The sequence below is a fragment of the Rissa tridactyla genome, chromosome 8, assembly GCF_028500815.1.
Source record: "Rissa tridactyla isolate bRisTri1 chromosome 8, bRisTri1.patW.cur.20221130, whole genome shotgun sequence".
Lineage (NCBI taxonomy): Eukaryota > Metazoa > Chordata > Aves > Charadriiformes > Laridae > Rissa > Rissa tridactyla.
The window spans coordinates 2,481,929-2,497,952 of NC_071473.1; the positions used below are offsets into that span (position 1 = coordinate 2,481,929).

At 54.2% G+C, this 16,024-nt stretch overlaps 1 protein-coding gene across 5 annotated transcripts in view; it reads right to left on the minus strand.

Annotated features, from left to right (window-relative positions):
- Positions 1-14,427: 14,427 nt before the first annotated feature.
- MICALL2 (MICAL like 2) overlaps positions 14,428-16,024 on the minus strand; it is a 29,776-nt gene continuing 28,179 nt past the window's right edge. For all 5 annotated transcript variants that reach the window (XM_054211122.1, XM_054211121.1, XM_054211120.1 and 2 more), the window contains one exon: positions 14,428-16,014. In XM_054211122.1, the coding sequence (XP_054067097.1) occupies positions 15,917-16,014 (98 nt within the window). In that variant the 3' untranslated portion in view covers positions 14,428-15,916. The remainder of the gene's footprint in view (positions 16,015-16,024) is intronic.

Below are 16,024 nucleotides of genomic sequence, written 5' to 3' on the forward strand. Positions count from 1 at the left end.
AGTGGATGGACTAATACAAGAGGCACGCGTGTCGCCTCGCACATGTGCCCAAGCAGAGGCACCCGAAGGGGGTCCCCATGTCAAAGGGGAACGTGGGCAGGAGTCCCTGGTGAATCCATTCATCCTGGGGGCTCGGACCTGGGCGCTCGCCCAGCGCAGCCTCCGCAGAGCCACGGCAAAACGCCCGTCGGAGCAAGCGGGGGGTGGCACTGGGGACACGGGAGTTCAGAGATGCCACCTCCAACCCCCTGCTCTCCGACCGACCCACACAACCTGCAATAGGTCACTTGGTGTCCCTGCGGGGATGGGAATAACCCTGACATTGCTGCCGCCGGTACCAGGCCTGGGGTGCAGCCTGGGGGGGGCTGCCCCATCATTCCCCCCCCAACCCTGGGAAGGGTAGGCTCATGGAGCTGGGGACCCCTTCTTCACCCTTCCCTGGTCCCCAGTGGAACAATTTACCTTTCGGAGCAAGTCCAAGATATTAATTAAGATAAATCTACCTCAATTTTGAGATTCTCTTATCATGTAATTTATCAAAATTATGTTAATTATTTCTGTAGGGCAGCAAAATTATTACCTCTTCCGTGTCTGATTTGTATTAATATTCATAATTTAATAATTCAGCATCCAAGCCATCTGGTTTGGGGAGCCACGCTCCTTCCCCTCCCTCTGCCAGAGCCAAAACGCTCCCGCCTCCCCGTTCCTCCTGCGTCTGTCCGGACGGTCCCCGACGGCTCCCAAACAAAACCCTGCCACGGTCTCCCGGCAGCATCCCTGCCGGTGTCCCCCCACCCTGGTCCCGCCGAGGCCACTGTGGCCGGGTCCCCGTCCCCCGGGGAGAGGGAGCAGCCCCTTCCCCTGCGCCGGGCTGAGCCTCTGTCACCGGCTCTGTCTCAGCCCGGCAGGTGAGCACAGCTGAATTGACATTTTCCACACTTTGTGATTTTTACACTGTAATTTGACATAATTAATGCCTACATTACTGCTGATAATTTAGCTAGTTAATTAAACTCGGAGGAGATAATTAAGGAGAGGCTACTGCTTGGACTGCTAATTGTTTTTGTCATTATTTTAGGGGCCCGACAGCTGCCGGCTGAGTCATCCTCCCCATCAGCTGATGGCCGCTCGGTGCCGTGGGCGCGGGGCTCGGGGCGGCCGCCGAAGCGGCTGGGGGCTGCCGGCAGCTCGACCCGCCGCGGCCTGGCCGGTGGCCAGCGTCCGCAGATGGTGAGCGGGGGCTCCACAAACCAGTCCGGCCGAGGGCGAGTGCCCCTCCGGTGTGGGGCTGGAAGAGAAGCGGAGAGAGGGCGGGAGGCGCGCGCCGAGGAAGGACGGAGCGGTGGATGGGAAGGCGGGCAGGGAGGGCAGGTAGGGAGGATGCTCAGGTTGTCGGTCCATGAAATGCCCCAGGCGCCGACAGCTCGTGCTGCAAAAAGGGTCCCGGCCCGCTTTGGGGCTCACAGGGAAGCAGGGACACTGGCCACCTGGAGAAAAGATTTGAGACCTGCAATTCCCTAGGCAGCAGTGCCAAGTGCTCGCCCTGGCTCTCAGGAAAGCCCATCCGCCTGCAAGCCCCAGGGCAGGCAGGGGAAGGAGGGCATCACAGGGTCCCTCGTCCCCATGCAGGTGGCTTCTCTCTCAACCCAGCCCCGGCTGCCCCGTGCGGTGCTGCTGCAGCACCTGCCTTCTCCTCCTCAGGTGCTCTGGCTTCATCTGGATAAATCCAAACACTTACTGAAGGCAAAAGCAGACGGAGGACGGACCCATCTGCTCCCTGAAGAGAAATGCGCGTTGCCGGAGCTGAGTCCCTGCTCCCCACCGTGTTCCCTGTCTCGCGGAGGGCTCTGCCAGCCCCCAGCGCAGCCCCATGCCGTGCACCCGCAGCCGTCCCCTGCAAGACTTCAGCCAAAGCCCCGGCTCCTCTGAGAACCTGACACTGCCACCAAGTTCAAAACGACGTCATGCTTGCGTCTCTTCCATGCCAGGCCACTTGTTCCTCCATCCTGCCCGGAAAAGACCCAAAATCAGGGTGGGAGCAAAGGATCCCATACCCTGGGGCTGGTCGGGAGCGTGGCACATCCCGGTCATTCCCCCTCCCTCCTCGCAGCCCACTGGGAGAAAGGCGCCTTGAGGCACAACCATCACCTTATTCCTTCTCCACAGCCTCTGGAGAAGGTTTGTCTGGCCTCCCAAAGCCCCCCCAGCACCCCCAGCAGCACCACCCCACAGCCCCCAACGCCAGCATCCCTCCCCACCACGGGCAGCCCCACCAGGCTGGTTGCTGCCGGAGATTTCTTTCCACCCTCTGCCTCCTGGCGAGCTCGGCGCTGCGAGCTGGAGGCCGGCTTGACATCTCAATCCGGAGATTAGGACAGAGACTGGTCACTTCCCAGTTCTGGCGAACACCCTTCAAATAATTTGATTAATCATCTTAGCCCCACTCGGCGCAGTTGGCATCCTCCAGAATCAAAGCCTCTCCCGAAACGCTGTGTCGAAAAACCGTAAAGCTGCTGTAAAGGTTCAACCAAGCATGGACCGAAGCAGAAGCCGGCGCTCCAGAGGCTGTGCGCTGGGTTGGCTAAATACTCCCTCTAAATATCTCTACAGCTAGCAGTCAGAGACATATGAGATGTGTAACAAATTGCACAGGGACCGCTTTCCTTCTCTCACTGTTAGGAGGAGATGTTCTTTTTTTTTTTTCCCTCCTGCATTTCTATTTACCACCACGCAAAAAAAAAAAAAAAAAAAGAAAAAAAAAAGAGAAACCTGCCAAAATGGTTTTATATTTTCACTTGGAACAACAACATTTGGACGGCCCCGAGGATAGCAATTGCCGTAATCATGAAAAAGTAATACTTTGCGCTTCTGTAGTCCCTTTCATCCAAGCATCTCGCAGTACTTTGCAAACGTTGGCCCCGGTCCTGCGGGGGCCCGTGCACATGGATCATCCTGCACAGGAATGGATTCCGCTGGGCTCAGCAAATGAGGAGCGGGGGCTCCGCGGGGCTCTGGAGTCGCTCACCTCCGCGCTCGCCCCGTCAGCTGCTCCAGCAGCGCTCGCGAGAGCATCCCGAGGTATTTGTTGATATTTAAGTCTGAGCTCCTGGAGTCAAGGGACTGTTTCCCTTTTCCAGATCTCTCTGGTTTGTCATCCCCATGCAAGCCCTACAACAGGAAAGCCTGGAAAGCAAAAGACAGACAAACCCAAAGTACTTTCTTTCCAGCGTGGTGTTTTTTCGTGGGCTCGTGTCTCTTCGGAGTCATGCTTCAGGATTTCTGCATTTATTATCACCAGAAGAGAGCAATTCCCGCACTCCAATACCTACAAAAGAATAAACCCAGCTGATCTCAAACTGCTCAGGGAAAACTATGGCAGGGAGAGCCATTTGCCAAAATCTGCAGCAGTGAAAAGAGCAAGCCTCAAATGTCCTTGTTCCCAGTGCCTCCCCCCGCCAGCAAGACAACCATGGTCCAAACAGTCGAGGGTTTGGTTGGAGTTTCTGCTGCCAGTGTTTTCTTCCTTAAAATCAAAAACGTTTTCTTTCCTGTGGTACCCGAATGTCCCAAAGTCCCACCAGGGATGCGAGGCCAAGACCCGCCACGGGCAGCATCCCTCCTCCACCCACTCATGGCAAACAGCACCAACGTTCAAGGTGAATCTCAAGACGCAGACCTCTTACAGGGCTCCTGGGGGTCATCCCCCACCAAATGGAGACCTTTTGTGTCTCCCCTTTGGCCTTGGGCTCGACACCTCCACGGAGGACATGCCATCACTAACAGTGAGGCAACAGAAGACAATCAGCGTCCCCTGCTATCGCTACGAGAGCGGTTTCCTTCAAGCACGAAGAGGAGGCCCCTTCCTCTCTGCACCCCAAGTCTGGTGTTGTGGGGTCACCAGGTTGATCACGAGTGTAGGGACAACGGTGGTTTGCAAAAAAGAGCCACCAAAAAAGAGCCCTGGACAAGCCATTGGCAGCGCACCGCCGGGACAGCTCGGCTGAGAAGGAAGCATGGTCCTGCAGAGGCACCCGGACGTCATCTGGTGCTTCGCTGGACAACTCAAAGGTGTTTATGGCCACCCTGGCAAGCGCGGCCCGAGGTGACCAGCTACCAAGCAGGGCTGATGGCTCTTCAGGGCTGTTTTCAGAGAGTCACAGAATGATGGGGGCTGGAAGGGCCCTCTGGAGATCACCCAGTCCAACCCCCTGCCAGGGCAGGGTCACCCAGAGCAGGTGGCACCGGAACGCGTCCAGGCAGGTTTGGAATGTCTCCAGAGACGGAGACTCCACCACCTGCTCTTGGGGGGCACTTCCAGCAAACGATAGGGCCTCTCTGTGCCCCAGCTCCTCCCTCTGCGAGGAAGGACGCGTTCGACGCGCTTGGAGGCGTACGGCTGAGCAGCGCCGCAGCCTGCGGTTAAAACGCAGCAGGATTTCAAACCGCCCTTTTAACCTCTCTTACCTCCACGCTATCTTCCAGCGAGATGAAGCTCTCCTGTCCGCCCAGCCCAGCGTCTTCGTCCCAGCCTTGCCAGCCCCAGCCTTGCCTCCCCTGACCCCCTCTCCCCCCAGCACACCCGTGCAGGCACTCGCAGGCGGCCGGAGCGCCCTTGGCACTGGAGGGGAGCGAGATGCGAAGGAAGAGCATTAGGTGGAATGAGAGATAGCAAAAAGCACAGGCATATCAGACGTCTCCAGGCAAGATAACACGATAAATAATCAATCAATCCCTACAAAATCCTTAAGTGCTTGATGTATCCTCCTGCAAATTGAATCACTTCTCCTACCAGGAAGTTCTCTCTTGTAAATAAATGAGAGCAGAAATGGCCCATATTGAAAAATAATGTTGTTAAAACCACTGATTAAGTTTTACACAAGCATATGAGAGCAAACTAAAAGGTTTTAGCTTTTTAATTTAAGAAATGAGGAATATGATATAATTTCAATTTGTGATGAGATAAGATGTTCTCGATATTGTGGCTTCAATTGGATTATATCCTAATGTACTTTTATAAAGTGTCAGGCTAGCTGCAGATTAAGGTATGTGTGTAATATTCTTTATTAACAATTTAATGGACTTGCTTTCACTCTATCCATCTTAATCAGTGTTTCCAGTCCACCTGGGAGATCTAGTTAGTGCAGAACCTGAAACTCCAACCTGATGAAAGAGGGAACTCAGTGATCCGTCAGTGTCAAAAACAAGAGGGAAGCACTGATAAAAGACTGTCGAGGATCATCTTTAACCTCCTGTCATCAGCACCACTCCAAGAGCTCTCAACAACCGCTCCTGGAGTCACTCAATGAGACATATGCCCTCCTCGGATCTGCGTTCTTCCCCTGCCAGAATATCAAAGGGGCTTTTGGCAACAGGCAGGACTTCCTGGATCACAAAACGCGGTTGCCTCGTCTCGAGGGACCCGCTCCTATAATCCTATTTTACAGTCAAACGCCAGCGCGAGAGCAGCCTGGTTGTGTGGACTCTCCAGCGCCCGTCCATAGTCTCCGCTCTGGCGCTTAGACACTTCCATCTCATTTCCCTCTGAAATTTATTCATGACTAGTTTGTATCTGCGTGTTCCGGTATCAACATTGGCCTTTAGCTTCACTAGCTCCTCTCCCTCCCTCCTGTTTATCTGCCTGTGCGATCACATCTCCTCTCAGCCCTCATTTTGTCAGGCTAAACCAGCTGTGCTTGTTCAGTTGCCTCTCACGAAGGCGCTTTCCAACACCTTCCCCACTCTAATGACCCGTCTCTCCACCTCTTCCAGCTTCCCAGGCCCTACACAGCCCTCAGAGTCCCACCCTGCTTCTCGTGCAAAGGCTTTTCCGTCTCTCCTGGAAATGCCGTCTCTCCAGGTGGCTCCAAGCACCCTTTGATTTAAGCAGCCGCCCGTCCCGGACGGCTCCTGCCGTCCAAGCACCCACCTCTCCCACCCTTGGACCCCCCAGGAGGGCTAAGTCCTTCACCCCAACCAAGGCCTTTTGTCCTGCAGGTCTTGGTGAGAAATGGGTGTTTCACACACACGCCAACCCACCGCGGGGCGAGCGGGATGGCTCCTGACACCCTGCACGACATCTCCCCGCGGAGCCGGTTCCCCGCCTCCCCCTTCCCCTGCACGCACCGCGGCTTGGGGCGCGAAACCAGGAGCAGCAGCCTTGTAAATAATGGCCAATCAGGAAATAAATAAATAAGTAAGTAAAATAATGCATATACATCTCATCTCCTTTAATTCCCTTGCAATGCGATGATTCTGCAAGGGTGGGTCGGTCGTAGCTGCAGGTGCTCCCGGACGGGGGAGGAGCGCAAAAATGAAGTTGTTTGCGGCTTTTGATTCCATCCCTGGAATTATTTACAGCTGCAGGCAATATTAAACTATGTAGAGCAAGTGTCCTCATTTACATGCTAATTCATTTATACCCTCTGGATTGATTTCTCCAATTCATTTTCAGCCCACTAACTCTTCTGATATGAATTATATTATCACCTCCAGAACGGCAGCAGGGAAATGTGACGAAGCCACCCCAGCTCTTCTGATCTCTAATTGCCCTGGCTGTTCAGAGCCGGCGTGGCCAGCTGCAGCTTCGCCTCCCGGCTACCGGCACCCAGCTCCCGGAGAAGAACCGGCGGCGCGGCTCGGGGAGCCCATCGTCCCACCTCCATCGCTGGGTCCCGTTCTGGGGAAGACCCGACACCTTAAGCTCGCTGCCTTTGGAAATCATTCCCTCTTTCTGCCCCAGAGGAGGAACCACCTCATTTCAGAGAGCAAAAGCAACGTCCGTCTGGGTTCTGCAGGGGGAAGTCCTGGAGCCGTAAGGAAACTGAATTAAACCTCAACTGCCCAAGGGCCTTTCTGAGGCTTCTCAGCTTTTCACAGCAGCCTCACACCGTACCTGGGCAGACGGGACACATCCCCAGTTCTCCCTGCCTCGGGAATGAGGTACCCACCGGTGGAAAGACACAGTGCCCGGGGGATGGAGAAGAGCAGGGAAGTCTGTCCGGAGGAAGCAGCAGCTGGAAGCAGTAGGACTTTTCTCCCACTGCTGGATGAAGGAGGTTTAGGTATCCTTTTCCAGGAGGTGTATCCAAACGCATTGTCCCACCTCTCTGGAAGACCTGTCTGAGGTTCTGCCAAGGTAACAGCGGAGAATGGAACCGTCTCCTGCCCTGACTCTACCTAAGCAGAAGGGTGAGTCTCCAGGACACCAGCTGGACACAAAGGAGGGGAGTGAAGCGTAACGAGGTGGATTTCATCAGCCAAAAGTCTCATCGACTAACCATGACACCAGTTTTAGTCCTGGACCAAATTTCACTCAGAATTTTAGCCAGATTTTACTCAGAAAGCCCATTAAAGCCCGACCCCTCTGCAGAGCAGGCCTTTCACTATTATCTATTATTCCTCATGATGTTTCAACAGCTGATTTCTCATTTTTTACAAATTTTTTTTTTTTTTTTTTTTAAACTACCATGGACAAAATAAAGAAACATCAGAGTCTATAACTCTGTGTTCCAGGACTGTTTGCCCCTTGATCTGTGGCATGGGCTGATGTCCCTTTAGCAGAGGACATCTCTTTCCCTCTGACTCGGCGTTTCGGCATTGGCTCTGTCGCTGGTTAAGAGTGAATTCAAAGGAAGGGATTGGGATGTTCTCACTCTGCGGAGCATTTGCCCGTCCTCCCTCCCTGCAGCCAGATTCGGGTGCATCAGTCCTGTAGTAGGGGCAAATCCACCTCCTTGAGCTTGAGTGAGTTGCGGTGGACACCTCTGCATCCAGAGACCATATCGGTGCTTCACAGGCACTGGTTAATCAAGGTGCAAACCCAACTCTGGTACCCGTTTGAGTTGGCTGAGGGGCCCGTCAAGAAGGAAAAGCTCAGACGGACAAAATGTCCAAGTCTGGACCACTGTGGTTCAGGCTGGCCAGAAGCTTCCCCCTCCCTTTGGCCCGAAGAGGCGTTCAGCACAGAAATCCGACTTGTGGGATGGACACCCCACACCGTGGTACATACAGACACGTCCAAATCCGATAAACACACACGGCATTTGGTATTTTAAAGTCTTCTAGAAGCTTTTCTACAGCCTAACTCCTCCCTTGCTCTCATCCCAGCATCTCGTTTGAACAGCACGCAGCCGGGCAGACGTCCCAGAGGGATCAAAAGGTCCCGGACAGTTGGAAGTTAAACGAGACCTCCAAAATCCTGGGTGAAGTGAAAGCTATAGGGAAATTAAGCCATTTTTTTCTGGCTGGCAGGGAAAGGACGGCTCTTTGCTCCTGATTTACACCGTCTGAAACAATTAACTTGTGAAAGCCGAGATACCGTTCCCCCTGGCATCCAGTGTTTATTATGCTTCAGACCATTTCAAATGAGCACTTGAAAAGGAGAGGGAGCCCCTCTGCCTCCTGATCACTTGAGGGAGGGAGAAAGTTGTCCTAAATGGAACAACAGACTGTCCCTTCTTAATGCCACTTCAAAGCTCCTCGGACAGGAAAATTGATAATTGCGTCAAGTACAGTTTTTCTAAACTTCATCATTTAGCGCTGAAAACTGGGCTATTGAATTCATATAGTTCTTTGATCAAGACCAGTTAATTAAGTTATTCCCTTGATATGACTCTTATCACTTTAGTGCCAGACCTACATCACACTTACGCAATTCCCATACCGGCTTTGATATGCATCGTATAAGCCTCCCAGACCATAATCGCTGTGTTTCTATAGATTCGCGGCTACCTTACCAGTTTCACCCATAAGGACGGGCTATAGGTCAGCTATTAAAAGAGCGATTGTGCAGCCCAGAAGGTTCCTGGACAAATTGTAACCAGGGAAATTACATACGGACTGAAACTAGACCCGTGATTTCTTCCAGAAGTTGGAATTCCAGTTACAAACTCTCCGTGCCTCCCCAGTCTATTTTTTGAAATATATCCAGCAATACTGATAAAAACTATGCAGCTAAGTATTTATTTTAACCCCCATCAGCGAGACAATGAAACCTGATCTGTTCTATCGCAACAACGTCACACTTGCAGTAAGAAAAGACAATAAAACTGAGTGCCAATTCTGAAATACGGCACACCCGTCACTGCACTAAGTCTCAGGCATCTCCGTTTAAGCAGGTTTTCCCTGATTTCTCCCATCCACTCCCCTCCCACACCCCCTAGATCACCTTCTGCCCTGGCCACCCCTCGCTAAGGCTGTCCCATGGCCTCCCCTGGCCACAGCCAGTGGTTTCCCTGCCCCGCGCAGCTTTCGGTGACTCCTGTCATTCCTTCCCACCTTCTGACCCTTCATCTTCTCAGCCCTCCTCCAGCCACCCCTCTGTTTCTGACCAACCATCCAGGGGCTCGTTCAGCAAATCCTCCTCCTCCACACTTCTGCTTTCCACAGGAGAGTGACAAGCTCCAATTTAGGTCTCCACAGTTTTCCTCGGGCTTATCCCCTTAAACCGGATTAGCTAACGTCTTAATGCCAGTGACACCAGTCACAGCTCACCATCTGATCCTGCCTTTCAGGATTTGCTGCATCTATGCGCTTTCCATTGCTAAACTAGATCCTGTGATCTTCCCTTCCAAGGCCTCCAGCTCCCTGTCTCCATCATCCCGGATGGCTAGTTTCACTCTTCGCATCTAGGAGATGCCCAGATCTCCTCCTCCGCTCCTCACCTGACTCCTCCAGGGTCTGAACCCTTCCAGCTCCCTGGCAGCCTTTGCGCTTTCCCTGGTTTGATACCTACAAGTTTCTCTTCCAGACCGTCTCCTTCACTTTGAGGCACAGTCCCCCTGGAAAACTCACGACACCCCTTCCTTGGGCCTCCTTTTTCTTCAGTGTCAGGTACAAAATCTTGAGGCAAACAATTCAAGGCCTCGTTTCCACTCATCTGACCCGACCCGTTCCCATATTGACCCTGCTTGTGGTTCTCCACCCCACCAGTTTGGCAAGGCCCAGCCTCAACACCGCCGTCCTCTGGGTTTGTCTACTCTTCCCATCTCACAGCTTCCTTCCCCACCTCCTTTTACACACAAAGCAGCCCACGTGGTGACTCCTCTTGCTTCTTTTAAAGCCCCTTTACAGACCTACGTCCTTCCCGAGCTTATCCCAAGCCTTCCCAAGACATCGCGAGGTGGAGACGCCGCTGCTGTAGCACTCTCCATTAGGCACCGCCCAAGCACTTGCATCAGGAAGTCATTTTCCTCCCACCTCCATCCCTTTGCCCCAAACCAGCTCATAAACACCTTGGGGTCAAAACAGCACTTCATCAAACTGTCTGTCCCCATCGCCTCTGCGTTCCTGACTTTTAGTCGGTCTCCTGCTCTCCAGGTGGAGGTGAGGGACTCTCCATAGCCCAGGAAAATGAGTATTACAGGGCAAAGACCAGCACGCAGCTCCTGAGGAGGAGGTTCTGTACCTGGCACCCACTCGCGACCAAGGGGAAGAGATGGTGTGAGCTGCAACTTTCCACCATGGTCCTTCCTTGCTGGGATGCAATGGGAGCAGCGTGGAGGAAAGGCAGGCAATGGTGGCTCTTGGCCTGCTCACTCCCATCCCACCTCTGGGCGCTCCCCAGGATCCCCACCACGGCTCGCTCTGGTCCCCAGCTCTTCGTAAAAAAAAAAAAAAAAAAAAGTCCCATTCTCTTCGTCGATGAGGCTCTCCCTCCCCGCACACCTTCCCGTTGTGCCCTCCTAAAATAAAACCCCAACCAAGAAGAGTCACCAGCTGGAGTTTAATTTCAGACTCCAAGGCGTATCTGGAGCCAATTTGCAATGCGCTTACTCCGAAAATCGCCCTCCCCTGTGATGCTTGACAGCTCCAGACCACAGTCCTGCTCTCAGCTCCGAAGGAAAAATGTTTTAATTTGTCACAAACCAATTATAGCGTCTCATCTATCCCTGAATTACTCATCTTGGCTACAGTCTAGGACAAAGGGCCCCTCTGAGAGGAGATTAGACATGGATATTAACAAGAGAAAAAGTGTCCACTGTCTCACCTTGCTGGGGACGCGGCTTCCAACGAGACAGGAAAAGGAAACCCCTCCTGACTGACAGCCGGAGGGAGGGCTCCCGTCCCACAGCAAATCCCTCGTTTCACGCGGAAGAATGGTCACGACAAACTCCGTATTCAAATAATATTCATGCATGGCAGATAACAGAGTCACGGCTGGCAGAGCTGCAACATGAATATAAATAACCTTCGCTCCCTTGGTTGCTACCGCAGCCACTGCGCCGGAGCTGGGCGAAGGGGCGGCGAGGGGTGTGGGTGCTCCACGGGGGGCAACTGCCTCGTCCGAGCTCCACGTGCCACCCCTCTAACGAAGCCCTTTTCCCTTTCCCTGCATGAGGCTGGAAGGGCCTCCCATGGGCTCCCAGCTAAGAGGTCCTCTCCGGCCACCTCCTCCCACCCCAGCTGCCAGGCAGGTTTGCTGCTCTCACAGGGCGCACCAGCATCCCTCTGAGTCCTTGCTTTGGACCAAACCCAGCTCCCCAGGCCCCAAGTCCCTCCATCCTTCCCTTCCCACCCCTGCGCTGGCCTCAGGTATCACCCTTCAGCCTGACAGCCAAGGGCTGTGGTGTCACCTTCCATGCTGAGACACAGCCTTGAGGACGCTTTTGATCCGTCCTGTCTCTTGCGCGGCTCAGGTATCGATTCATCCAGCTGGGAACGGGAGGTGACACTCAGAAGCAGCACCCAAAGCTCTCAGAGGCAAGAGGTTCTTTGCACTTACAGTCCCAACCGCGACGAGCCCCGGACACTTATCTCAGCAGTAAGGACAGAAAGCTGGAGGCAGCACCGGCCTCTCAGTCAGCTGGGGGAACTGGATGGGTTCCTGCTTCATCTCAAGTTGACTCAAGGCATCCGAGGGCAGCCACGGCGCTTCCTTCCTCCCTGTGCCTGCTGCAGATCAGCTTCTTCCTTGGATGAAGAGGGAGACGATGAAAGCCAATTTCCCTTTGTGCTCATGGCGAATAATTTGGAGAATTCCCCTTGTTTACTCAGAACTGTTAATGATGCGTCAGAAATTACCTCCGAGATTGTAATTAAAGAAAACAGCAGAAGAGAGAGAGAGAGAGAGAGACAGACACATGCACACTGCCTGATCACAGCTTCATCTGCAAGTCTCGACGTGCTGGAGCCGACACCAGCCTCCCCGTCACCCCGAGCCTGCAGAAGGACCCCCGAGAGCATCCCAAAGGGCAGAGACTCAGGGATGCAGCTCCCGTAAAGTCCCTCGCACTCGTTTTCAGCTACAAAGAAAGCAGCAGCAGCACTCCAGGTATCCAGGAGTTGGTGAGGCCACGAACCCGACCAGAGGCTGTCAGGAAATGAGCGGGAAGCTCAGCCCCCTTAAAACCTTTTTGGAGGTGGAGCGGCTGACCTAGGAGAGCAATTAAGCTCTCAGTCATCACCGAAACGCAGACACCTACATGCACACAGCAACGTATCGGTCAACTCCCTGCGAGCCTGACCTCGGGGCTCGGCCTCTGATGGGGCTGGAGCACAGACAGTCCTCTCCCGCAGAGAACGGAGAGGAGTTTGATTCCTGCTGGGTTACAGGAGGGTGCCTGTAATTGCCTAATTACCCCGGGGTGACCGCTGTGGAGAGGCAGCCAGGAGCTGGTTTCCCAACGCCTCCCTCCCTGCTCGGTCCCAAGGCCAAATCCTCCTGCTTTGCCTCCTGGAGCACTTCCACGGGGCGAGCAAAGCTGGTTGCACCAGGAGAGCAAACGGGGGGTCAGGCGGGGGAATCGGCTCAGCCGAAAGCAGCCAGCTGGAAAAAAGCCCTTCCCTTCCTCCACCTTAGCCAGCGGCTTAGTTCGTCCAGGGTTTGTTTCAAGCTGTGGATTAGGAGAGTGGTGGAAATGCAAATCCTTTGAGTCCCAAATTCAAGACAGAGGATGGAGGAACAAGCTGGGTTGTCCTCACCTTCACAACCGGCGGCTGACTGGGTGCGCGGGAGCTGCGGGGCTGGGCAGGCTTGGTACAGACCCTGGCCATGACCGGAGAGCCCTCCATCAGGACAGAAAAGAGTTTGTGTCTCTGGGCAGGGTGCCTTTGGATCAACTACTCCATTATTTATCTGCTCCTCTTTGGTGTAGAAATAATTGAGGTCAGTCTTGAAGTCAGCCTCACACCAGCCCATGACCTGCTCCCGGTGGCACAGCGAGGAAGGCTGGGCCCTCTCTCCACTCCCATTCTCAAGATTTCTCTGCCTAGAGATCATTTAAATCTCTTAAACGCACATAGCACTTCCAGGTGAGCCTCATATCTCCTAGACCATGGTCACCATCTCCAACAGACTCCAGATGGGAGAAGCAGCTGAGTTTTCCCTTCAAAGCCTCTTCTTTGGAGGCAGGTAAGCACGTAGCTAGCCGGTGTAATGACTGCCTGCTTTCTGGCAGCAGCTGGCCCTCTCATGAAAGCAAACCCTACAGAGGCCAAACCCTACGCTCATCACCAATGCAGGGCCCCGGGGGGTGTAGTTTAAGCACCTTGTGATCACATTGCTGCCTAGACCCATCTCCTGCCTGCCCTTCAGGTTGGGCAATGGTTAAACTGCCCCGTGTCTCCCAGAGAGGGAAGGATTGGGTGAGTTCGGACGATGCCGCCACCCCCAAATCCATACAAATTAAACCTCGAGAATGGAGAATCTGAGCCTGAAAAGATGAAAGCCCAGCAATAACGACAGCCTGGGATAGCGATAGGAGAGGGACCCTCTCATTAGGACCGACTCATTTCTCCCCTTCATCAGAGGAGGTTTCAGCTCCGTCCCTCTTGGCTGGCAGCCCACGCTGGCAGGTTTCATTCTGGGGATTTGCTGCTGATGCCCAGATCTGGGAGAGGGGCTGTCCTCCCTCCCCTCATCCCTACACACCACCCCAGGAAAGAAAGAGCTTCCCGACAAGCAGACCGGGATGGCAAGGCACAGCCCACCAGCCCCTGTGCTCAGCATGTCCCCCCAACCCAGGTCATCTTCCCCTCTGGGCGAGCTCAGGTGAGCATGGAGCAAAGAGCGCGGTGACAGCACTTCCATCAGTGTTTTAACCCAAGGAAACCACAGTTCAGTCATTTGGGTCATCAATGCCATGGAACATGCTCTGCCTCTCGTCTTCTCCCCCAGACTGCTGGCTAGGCTGGGGTCCCACAAGGCTTGGGGACGCGCGCGATGCTAAAGCAGCAAGGGGTAAAATGGACTTAGCCGAGAGAAGTTTGACATGTCAATGAAATCACTGAGAAATCCCTTGGTGCTGCTGCTCTCCTGGGACCTGCAGTTGGTCTGCAAGCTCTGGGCAGGGGAGCCTCTCCACCACAGCTACGCCAAGCTCCTGCTACCGCTCCCAGCTCCAGAGGAGGATCCTCAGTGCTCACAGTGACCAGGGCAGCCCACACCCCAGTAACCCACACCCAAACTCGCGCTGGGACTCTCGAGATTTGCTCCAGCAACTCTTTATTGGACAAAAGCATATGCAGGTACAGGGTGACCCACCACGTGTCTACACATGGCACACACTGTGGGCACCAGGAACCCCCTCGGGCACTTGGTACCTCACCCAGCACACCCCTGCGGTGCCCAGGGCGGGCTGCCTGGGACAGAGAGTCCCACTGCCACCTCGTGGGTAAGGGATGCATCGCCTCCACTTTGCCACCGGGCACAGCGGGCAGCGAACCTCCTCCCTGCAAAATTCCAGGTCCTGCTGGAGAGCAGGACCCAAGAAACCCCAACGTACCTGGCTTGGAGGAGGAAGAAGGGAAGGGCAGGGAACCCCACACATACCAGAGTTAGAGACATGAATTATTCCGATCTTTCCCTGCCCATCTTCATCCTTGCTCCCCAAGTTGAGTGGGAAGAGAGGATGCTGCCACACAGTGCAGGGGTCTGGCTCCAGTCACTGTGGACTGAGGGAAGAGTGGAAAGACCCACTGCCAACAGCCCAGGACCTGCTCAAACTCTCCTGGTCCCACCAAGGTGAACCGCAGCACCCCTTGAGGGCGCTGGCTGTCCAGGGACAAAGCCTCAGGAGATGAAATGCTGGTTCCACATGGAAGACTAGTGGGTGAGGCAAACCCATTAATTCCCTTCTGCTCCCAGTTAGCACCAGGTTGTTAAAAAGAAGACTTCTGTTTATCTTCGGCAGGATGGGCAATGAAAACCCTGCTTCACTGTGCAGTCAGAGAGAGAAGGAAGCTACAGATCTCCCCCACAGAGGGAATGAAGCAGTAAGCAACCTCTCATGGCTTTGAGAAACCAGCCTACAGCACCTCCCAAAAGGAGGTCTGGAAACAGAGCACTATTGCTGAAACCTCTCTGGGTCTAGGACATCCCACCCCATAGATACAGAGGTGGTTCTGCTCCCTGCCTCCCCTCGGCTGGGGCCTGCAGCTCCAGTTTGCACTGGCATAATAAGGGGGAGACCCTCAATTGCTCTTGCCCCATAGCACCTCCCTCTCTGTGTCTGATCCTGGCCAAAGAGCCACAGCGCACGCAGGAGGGGAGGAAGGGAGGGAGAAAGGCTCTTTCGCAGACCAGCACAGCGTCCTTGGTGCAGCCCTGGCTGACATGAGTGGGGCACTGTGGGGTGACACGCAGTGCCATGCTCCTGCATTCAGGATGGTGATCACCCGAGCAGTGGATGGGCAAATTGAGCTCTGTCCTCCTGAGCTGCCGAAGAGGCTGAAGCCAGCTCTGAGCTAGGTCCAAAGAAGAAAAACAATCTCAAAAGTCCATCTTCTGGGAAAGGCATCCTTGGGCCCCACACCAGGGCCAGAGGGGATTCAAACCGTCCATTTGGTCCGCAAACCTGCAGGCTGCATGTCAGGGAGCAGAGAAGCCTCATCACAGTCCTGCATGACTCCAGAAAAGCAGCAGTGAGGAATGAACACCCCTTTGATGACCCTCTCTGGGCCGCTGGGCAAAGGAACATCACTCCGGAGCTTTACTCTTATTTTTCTGCTTCCATATTTTGGACAAGCGGAACTTGTTCTTCTTCTTGTCTGTCTCCTGGCTCTCGAGAGATCCATCTGCAGGAGA